This window comes from Malurus melanocephalus, unplaced genomic scaffold (genome assembly GCF_030028575.1).
Source record: "Malurus melanocephalus ecotype Western Australia unplaced genomic scaffold, MMel_1.1 scaffold_77, whole genome shotgun sequence".
Classification (NCBI taxonomy): Eukaryota; Metazoa; Chordata; class Aves; order Passeriformes; family Maluridae; genus Malurus; species Malurus melanocephalus.
Window position 1 is genome coordinate 1,164,932 of NW_026623309.1, and position 9,761 is coordinate 1,174,692.

Sequence of the window (9,761 nt, forward strand, 5' to 3'; positions counted from 1 at the left end):
ACAGTCATCACACAATCAAATGTTCAGACATTAAATTTTCAGGTTCTTAAAAAAAAAAAAACAAACCAATTTTAAGTGGTAATAAGCACTCCCTTTGAAATCAGGTTTCACATTCACCTTTTGATGTCCTGGTTAGAAAACTATTGAGATGCTCATTATCAAATTTATTTCTATATTCGATTCATATCCAGCATACCATACACGAGKGTATTCCTCTCACAAAAATACATTAAAAGTTATCCTAAAGATAATAAATTTGTATTACATTGCAAGATCTTATGAAGCAAATGCAAGCACAAAAGTTAATTTGCTATTAAGTACAATCACCTGAACTACAAAAAMTTGCACTTCTTAGTTTTTACTCCTAGGATGACACTGTATGGTCCATTACTGACCTCCTGCTGGTCAGTTATGAATAATAATTAACTGGGTTTGAGTAGACAAATTATTTATTCAAAAAAACAACTTGTGGTTAAACTGCCAGAAGTGCTTTCACAAACACTGCAATAAATAGCAGCTTCTTGAAACCACTCTGGACTTAACCAATCCATCTTGTAAGCCTATCAGCTGCCTTTTACCTGTTTTAACAACTTTTATTTTGGATCCTCTTTGCATGACAAAACAAGTTTTATTTCCTTCTGGCTCAAGCCTCATCAGAATTTGAACATTGTGCAAGTTCTCTTAAAAATTAAATCCTAATGAAAATAATACTGTCAAAGTGCAACAAAAAGCAGAGTCATTCTGGAAAGCTCACGAAGGTGGGGGTAGGGAAGGCTTTACCTGAATTTGTAATATGAGGCYAGAGGATTTCAGGTGGCCTATGCTCCTTTCTCATATGAAAATAGCTTGAGCCCATAAAGTCAGCATTACCTCTCCTGTATCTACTACCAAGGAAAAACYATTCATACAACACTCACTACCAAAATAACCTTAGAGTTGCTTAATAAAAATAATAAATATCAGTGCATTAGAACAAACTTGTTTGAGGTATTAACTTTGCCTTCCCATACTTTCTACATCTCAAAAAACCAAACAAAAATAAATTTAGACATTARAAAAATAAGGTAGGGTATTCTCACATGATTAGTAAGAATTATTTCCAACTGGATACAGTGATATTTGATATCCATTTTCTTTAGTGGTTCCTGGTATGTGAATATGAAGTAATATATATATATGYGTGTTTGTTTAGTTGTATTGCAGGTGAAAGTCTTACCCAACAGTTTTAACTGAAAAAGTATTTGTAATACCCGAGTTGCAGGAAAACAACACATTTTCAGTGTGCTCTGTGTGTGACAACTGGTCTGCAAGGCAGACAATGCCTTTTATCAGAGATTGGGCCCAGGTGAGACTCTGAAAAATTTCTCCCATGAAATTACTTTTCTTCACTTAGCATTTCAGCCATCCATGTGTTTGGAAACATTCCAGACGTTATAATTTTCCAATTACGARCACTAGATAGGAAAGACAAAGTTTTTATTTTCAACAGAGTCAGTTTTAGAAACAAACAGTAATTTCAACATAATCAAACACAAAGCGCTTTCACACAAAGCAAGTTATATCCTGCATTTGTTTGTCTAAGSTAGGTTTAACAAAGCAGGTTACTCTGGCACAGTCTGTAGATCATTCCACACACGAGTGAACAAACACAGGCTTTGCGTTTAAGGAAATGCAACTATAGAAGGGGCAGCACAAAGTTTTGCAGAATGCTGAATTAGAAGGAAGAGCTGCCAACATTGTGTGTCCTGTTCTCAATCCATACAAGGAACTTAAAGAGAAGCAATAGACTGTGCACATAAATCAAAACAAACATTTTTATTTTGGTGATTTGCATTCTGTTGCCATCACCTCACATTTTCCAACCATCACTTTGGAGTGAAAAGGGGAGCTAAGGGAGTAACAACTGAAGACCTACCAAATGAATATATGGCAGGATTATCCAGACCAGACTAACAGGATGCTTAAAGAATTAAAAATCCTTCCCACCATACAAGCAAATCCCAAGTTTGGAAACGCTGYGAGCGTCACTGCTTCTTTCTGTCTTGCTCTGACAATAAATTGACAAGAAGCAGTTTCTGTAACACCCAGTGGGGGAATTCTGCTTCTCAGTAAGGCACAGGACTTGCTTGTGTCACCAGAACAGAAAATTCAATGCCACATCACTCAGGCCTTTCAAGAACACRGAGAGCACTATGGTGGTGCACAAGCAAACAACAGCAGTTTGTACCATGTCATCAATGTGGAAGCTACAAAACTACCAGGTTTTATCTCCATCATCCTCTTGCCAGTTAATAGCTGCTGATGTAAAKTCTTATGAGACCAGAAAGCTTTTCCAAATGCACAAGGAAACTCTTAAATCTCTTGCAAACTGACTCAGTCTGCAAGCAGCAGCAGTTTACAAAAATGAATTAACACCATGACTAGAGATTGTATGTGATCTAAAAAATTACTGTATTTCAAACATGAAGTGTTGAAAGACTTTTGAAAAACTAACATATATACCAAATATTTACAGAAGGCACATTTGGCAAGAATAATAAATGCAGTATTTTTTATTTGTATTTATTTTAGCTTTATACTTTTAGATATTAATATAGTGTGACCATCATAGCCTTGTTTAAACACCTGTCTGCCTTTTTTTGACATTTARGTTGGACATTAGGAAGAAGTTCTTAATGGAAAGCRTGATTAGACATTGGAATGGACTGCCCAGGGAGCTGGTGGAGTCACCATCCCTGGATGTTTAAGTAAAGGCTGGGTGTGGCACTCAGTGCCATAGTCTGGTTGACAATGTGGCATTAGGACACAGGCTRRACTCSATGATCTCAAACCTCTYTTCCAGCCTAGCTGATTTTGTAATTCTGATTCTGTGAAATACATCAAGATGTTGTTTGATCAAGTCTGCTGCTTATGACAAGGAAATTCTTTTATTTTCAGAGTTTCATTTCCTAACTTTTTTTTGTGATCATCACCTTAAATAAGCACATCCAACTTAGGTTTCTGAAAGCAAAACRCATCTTTCATTTAATTTAGAAAAACAAGAGAAACTCCTTAACAAACATTTTACCTTCTTAATAAAGAAACACTAATTAACAAGCAGAAAAACAAAAGTCCAGGCTCTTTATCTGTTTCAGGTGGAATTCAAGCCTTAAGATAAGGCTGGGGTTTGTTTATGATTGATCAGCTGACTTACGTAAATGCACAAGGAAGTTTTCTGATGTTATAATCAAGGCTCTCTGGGCATTTCCACCAGCATTTCACAGACTTTCAATCAGCAGTACAAAAACCTCCAGCCAAACAAAAAAACACTGAACAAATATCTTCTGTWTGAAGATCTTTACTTCAGATTACAGATACAACTAGACTTGAAACTGGTAAGAAAATTAAGATACTAGATTCAATCCCTATTTTTGCACAATAACCTGAGCTATTCATTTGGAAAAGCTACCTCCAAGAATGAAGTAGCCTTTAGGTTTGGTTCTCTTCCAACTCAGAAAGTTTTAAAGTGAATTCTAGTGCTCGTGAAAAGATGACAACAAACCATTCCTTTTTTCAAAGAGGAGTACCTGTCTCTAAGGCAACTCCTTGCCAATTTGTAAACACTGCTGCKGCCAAAGCATCAACATCAACCATGAGCCTGAACACTTTGCCATACACATCCTCCTCTCATTCTGTGCTGAGACTTTACAGTCTCAATGCAAGCACAGTGCGCAACATGACTGAGACATGATKAACTGAAAAACATCACCAACCTGTTTTGTATAAAGCAAAAAGGGAAACATTCCATTACTCTCAACTGGTGCTGGACTGAGTGGCCCATACAGATAATGTATACTTTTTACAGACCTAAGTGAAACTCCTCTCAAGCAAATGCATATTCAAACCACCTAGAAATAAACATTACTTTTTATTGGTTTCCAGTGATAGGATGCACAGAAAAAACAGGAAGTCTCCATGAAGCTTCAGAGAGGGCTTGTAGAGGTGCTAACCAACTTCATCAATCCATGTTTAAACACTGCCTATAAACGTTTGTAAGAACCAAGAAGAGCATTGCATTTCGGACAGGTGTGATCCACATCCTTTAGGGCATCAATGCAGAAGGGAATTAGGCAGCAGCCCATTACACACCTGCAATGGCAAAAAAAAAAGAGAAAAACACTGCTTAACCACTTTTTACATACACAAGAAAGTAAAATACATTTCATTCCAAAGCCATCAGTAAAACTGGTACCAGAAGCTTTAGGAAGAACACATATGGCTAGGGAGTCCATTATTGTAATGTTCCAGAGCTGCTACAAGGCCCTGTAGGACACAGATGCCAATGTAAGCTATTTGAACCACAAAGGCTCAGGTCCCAGACMGAAAGAGAGCAAAGCTGAGAGCTTTGTTACACTTTAGAGCTATAAAAGGCYAAGGTAAGAAGTAAAAGAAGAGCAAATTGGAGTTGACTTACCCCAGCAGGCAGAGGCCACCACATGACAGCCAGGTCAAAGCTCCGGAATCATAGGAGAGACGCGTCACTATCATCTGGTTACAGGAAGGGCAGCACATCTGAACTGGGCGGTCATAAAATACTACTGGATGCTGCACATACACCGTCTGAACAGTAACTGAGCAGAGAAACAGGCTGTTTACTCAATGAGTACRTAAGGAAAAAAGAGTAGTAATCAACTTCCTCAGAACCAGGTACAACTTTGAAATATTTGGGGCTCAGAGCAGTGAGAATACACAATGACAGAGAGAAATCACCCTGGCCTTTCCTAATGYAGAAACACGCTGTCTTAAAAACTGTGCTGCACTAAAAACTGCAGAAAGCCAGATGTTATTGACATCAGTGCACACTGAGAATTCACAAGAATTGATCTGCCTCACTCCCTTCAGAAGTACTTTTTGGCAGGTGRTGAACACGTGAACCATGATTTTTCAGCTTCTGACAGCACCTATTACACAGCCACTTGACACTACCTTAACATGAGGTACAGAAGAGTTTTGCAGGCTTACTGGGGTTACTTGCTGGTGGAGGCTGTCCCATGTATGGGGGAGGGTTCATTCCCTTCTCATCTGGCTTCTGTCCAGGGCCAGGGACGGGATAGGGGTGAGGATAGTTCATATTGATTCCTACAGCCTCATCATAAGAAGGTGGTGCAGATGGGACAGGGTTGCCACTTGGAGCAGACATTATATCTAAAATATAAAAGAGAGAAAGTTATAACAAAAGGCATTATTTATTAAGGGCAAGTGACAAATAATTAGGCTCAATTCAGCAGCAAGAAGATAACTAGACTAAAATGGACTTTCACCAGCGTAAAATTAATTGGCTGGTATTGGTTTCTGAGAGTATTAAATGTTAATCTTGATTTCATTGTTGTGGCCTACTGCCCACTTTCTTTTCACTRGGCAGTTTTTACACTTTGTCACAACACCAATTCTTCCTTTATAAATTAAAAATACTAAAGCAAGGATGTGGGGCATCTTTATTAGTATACTAAGGTATCTGGCAGTCTCCTAATTCTCCAAGAACACTTCCCGATCCCTATTGTTCACATGAATAATTGAACAGTATGATATGCCATATGGTAGGTTGCTAACTGACATAAGCTTAGTTTGTGGCAAATTTYAAGTATTTAATAAACACTATTTACCTCTGCTGTAATTTGAAATAAAAAAGTATACTGATGGAAAAATAAACCCAAACAATTAAGTATGTCCAACTCAACTCAAACCTTTTACAACTCTCAAATAYGTCTAAGGTTTCAGTTTTTGCTTCTTAGCAAAGTTTTAACGAGTTTGTAGTGCAACTTTTCCTCCACCAATTATTATTTCATTGCAGAGGATAGGAATGCTGACCACTGCCTTTACCCAAAGTGGAAAGAAACTATTGTGGCTTCATGCAGACTTCCTCTCCTCCTCCCCACCTACCCACTTCCTATACTCTGCCCACCATTTCTTTGTGGAACAATTTCTCATGGCATCAAAGCTGACTAAGCATCTCCCTTTTCCCTTCCTCTTAAGGACCATCAGACAGTTGTCCAAGAGCCATTCTATTGCTGCACATAAGATCCCTCTATACACATGCAAATCTTTTCACTCAGGGCTATCTGGGAATGGCAATCTGTATTTCAAATATTAATTCTTTGATGCTACAACAGTAATATAGGAGCTTCAATTACCCATAGGCCTAGTATGAAGTAAAGAAATTGCAGTGATGCAATTTGCAGGTAAAAAAGACAATGTGCAAAGAAAAAGAATTTCAGGTGTAAGTTTAGGGCTGGAGTCACTCCATGCCCACTAAGCTTGGGTGAGACCCAGCACACAATGTTTCCCAACAATGACACAAGCCTTTCCCAGAGCATGGAAAAGCCCCTGGAATACTGCTGATTGTCTTCCTCACACAACACAGCTTTCATCAGGATTTCAGTGAAGTCTACAAACACTTCCATAAAGAACTTGCCACAAGTTTGTTCACTTTTCCAGGTTACACAGGACTAATCTGCTGCACTGGAGGCATGGGGATACATCAGCAAACACCAGTGTTTATGTATTTCAGCAGTCCCAGTCTTCCCAGCAGACTAAGCAGAAATGTGGAAAGGTGCACTAGAAAGGGAATTGTGTATTCAGTCAAGTGTGCGTTTTACAGTAGCCCCGTGGCCAGGACAAACACAGGAGCTGATACAGAAGAACAGACGTGCCTACAGGTGCAGTAATTGTGGTAACCCTGGGCCAGACATCGCTCCTTCCCACCATTCCCACACTCACACTGCAGCTTTGGCAGAATGAAGGAGGAACAAGACGGCAGTCAAAGATGTTGAAACTCAGTAAATTTTTGTAACACCAAGTATTTCACAGCTAKACTTTTAAAAACCACTCTTTAAAAACCACTGATCTCCTGTTTTCTTCCGAAAAGAGAAGTTTTTATTCTCTWAACTACAGAGCTGAATCACAATCTACTGTCCCCAGTCAGTGTRCTGGCTTTGGCTGGGGGTGCACAAGAAGCCAGGAGGGGATACTGYCAAGACAGCTGACCCCAACTGACCAAAGGGACATTCCARATCATAAAGCATCACACTCAGTAATAAAACCAGGAAGAAGGYTGTTGGGAGGGAAATGCTGCTCAGGGACTGACTGGGCATTGGTTGGTTGGTTGGTGGTGAGCAATTGTTCTCATCTGCATCACTTGCTGGATTGTATTTCCCTCTGTTATTTTCCTTTCCATTACAACTATGTATTTTTTTTATTATTTTATTTCAATTATGAAACAGTTCTTATCTCAACCCATGACTTTTCTCACACCCTTCCAGTTTCTTCAGCCTGTCCCACTGTGGAAGCAGTGAGTAGCTGTGCGGTGCTCAGTTGCTACGTGAGGTTTAATACACAGCTACTGCTGCTCAGCTCTGCCTCCCTGAAGAGCAAGTTCTAAGAAATCAAGACCCTTTTACAGATTTCAAAATGATCATAACTTCCAGCATGAACACTTCTAGTCTCGATATTTACTTATTTTTAAATTGTGTTGTATATTCATTTCTTACCACCAACTGGTTTTGAACAACTATTTCTATTTAAACATGATCWCTATGCTTTTTCTGCACTTTCACTTTTTTTTTCCTTTTCCTGCAGACAGATGCAAACAGGTCTCAGGTCTTCACAGCACTTTGTGGTATCTCTTTTTAAAATTTCAAACCTCCACACGTTGCACAAGTAACATGTGTGAAGTACTACAGTGAATGGTATAAAAMAAGAAYCATGTATGAATTCCTTTAAGTTATYTACCAAACCAAAAATTCCTAATAAACATCAGGATGACATCAGGACTACAAAAAAACTCTTCAAAAAGTATTGCGAATGTAACCACAACTTCAGCTTTTCAATTTCTTTTTTCTAATGTCCCTTCTGCTTTAAATGTCAACTTTGAAGAAGTATTTGAACCATCACTTCATACAGCCAGTGCAAACATGTCTCACACTCCAGGTCTTGAATATTAGACTAGGGACAAGGGCAAAAGAAGGTAATAACCCACCTCTCTGCTTGGTATATAAAAAAACCCATAAAAGACCCATCCAGTAAAGAACTGCTTACAGTTACAGCTTTCCTAACCTGGTCTCACCAAACAAATACGTTGTTGCCCTTCCCTTAATCTCTTGCTAAAATTTGACACGACTTAATCCTTAAATTAAACAATTCCTATGCAGTCCTCTTCACCAGAAATCCCAAATTGCCCTCCAACACCACGGGTTTAGAGTGGCTCCCTGAACAGCAGAGTGGAATGAAACATAGGTTGAAAGCTATTTTTTTTAACAACCCGGCAGGATATACAGGTTTATCAGAGCACTKGGATTTTTGCAGTGCACAGCAAGCCCTAACACAGCACCCTCTTGGGCCACCAACTTCATCTGAAATCTGGACRACAACTTCCTAGTTTACCAACCTGCTGAGAAATATCTCAAGAGTTGTTTAAATTTCTCAGGCATTTGTGAGAGGATAAAATCCAGTAATACAACAAAAAAGACTTCGACATATTATTATTTTCGTAAGAACCAATGGCACTGAGGTGACACTGAATTCTARACTGGCAAAGTAGAAACAGTACCACACGGTGTGTTCTGCCCGGCAGGAAATTTCAGAGGTTAGTGTTATTTTACCAAGTAATCAATAGTCTGGGAATAACCCTGTGAGTGGCTTCCTGTGAGTAACCCCCTCCCCGGGGCAGGGCCGGTCCGAAAAGCGCGGCTCCCGAGTGCATTCCCCAAGGAAAGGGCCACCTTCCGCCTGCCACACTCGGGGAAGCGAAACTGCGTCCTCGCTCGGCCGCCGCCCACGGCTTCTCCCGGACCGTCCCGGGACCGGGACCACGCCGCTCGGGACACCGCTGTCCCGTGAAGCCCCAACCTGTYCCCGGTGCCCCGGGGGTTCCTGCGGGGCGAGACCGGGCGCCGAGCCGAGCCTGCTCCCTCGCCCCGCAGCCGGGCCGGAGCGCTGGGAGCGGCCCGGGCAGGGCAGCGCTCGGGCCCGGGAGCGGCCCCTGCGGAGGAGCAGAGCCCTCCCGCCGCCCCTCTCTGCCGTGCCCGCGGCAGCACCGCGCTCCGGGCGGGGCGGCACAGCCCTTACCGTCCCGAGCCGTGCCCGCCGGCCCTCCGCGCCTTTCCGCTCTGCTCCGCTCCGCTCCGCTCTGCCGGGTGCAGTCACCGTCAGCAGGGCTTGTCCCGTCCCGTCCCCACCCGCGTTTCCTCCTCCCCTTCCCCCTAGAGCCGCGAGCAGGCGCCGCGGGGGCTGTTCGGGAGGGCGCTCCTCCGGCCCCGGACGGGCCCTGCCCCGTGAGCCGCCTCGCCCGCTGCCCCGGACCCACCGGCACCCGGGAGCGGCGCGTCTGGGCGGGACGGGACGGGAAGGGAAGGGAAGGGGGGAAAGTGTGTGGAAGTACGGGCACTCCTGATGCCCTTCGGAGTCCCGCCGATCGGGAACTGCGCGGCTTTCGCCAAGAGCTCCCTCAGATTAAACCAGTAATTTTCAGCTTTCCCGTCAGCAGCGCAGCCAAGCACCATGTTTTTGGCAGTAACACTGTAGGAAAATTACTTCCTTAATTCGACAATACCGCTTACGTTACCACATCAGGTACTTCAAACATACAAAAACAAAATGATCAACAAAACTTTCAACAGATTCATTGATTTTAGGTAGTGCGTTTACAAGAAATTGAATTGGATTCAGTATTTGGAAAACACAAGAGATGTCACTCCTTCCTCTGTCCAGCTCCAAGATAACACAAR

The 9,761-nt window shown here is 41.9% G+C and overlaps 1 protein-coding gene across 1 annotated transcript; it reads right to left on the reverse strand.

The window, feature by feature from the left end:
* Positions 1–2,820: 2,820 nt before the first annotated feature.
* LITAF (lipopolysaccharide induced TNF factor) lies at positions 2,821–9,366 on the reverse strand. Its single transcript, XM_057367284.1, has 4 exons — positions 9,103–9,366; positions 5,002–5,184; positions 4,454–4,610; positions 2,821–4,128 (listed from the first exon to the last, which is right to left on the reverse strand). Exons 2-4 carry the CDS (start codon positions 5,177–5,179, stop codon positions 4,020–4,022), a joined length of 444 nt encoding a protein of 147 aa, XP_057223267.1. The 5' UTR covers positions 5,180–5,184; positions 9,103–9,366; the 3' UTR covers positions 2,821–4,019.
* Between the last annotated feature and the right edge of the window lie 395 nt (positions 9,367–9,761).

Bases quoted from the DNA above. Each gene is read 5' to 3' on its own strand.
- LITAF (XM_057367284.1), bottom strand. From the start codon at position 5,179: ATGTCTGCTCCAAGTGGCAACCCTGTCCCATCTGCACCACCTTCTTAT. The intron at 4,611-5,001 runs GTAAGCCTGCAA...TTCTCTGCTCAG, and splicing joins TCCACCAGCAAGTAACCCCA to TTACTGTTCAGACGGTGTAT. The intron at 4,129-4,453 runs GTAAGTCAACTC...TTGCCATTGCAG, and splicing joins GGTGGCCTCTGCCTGCTGGG to GTGTGTAATGGGCTGCTGCC.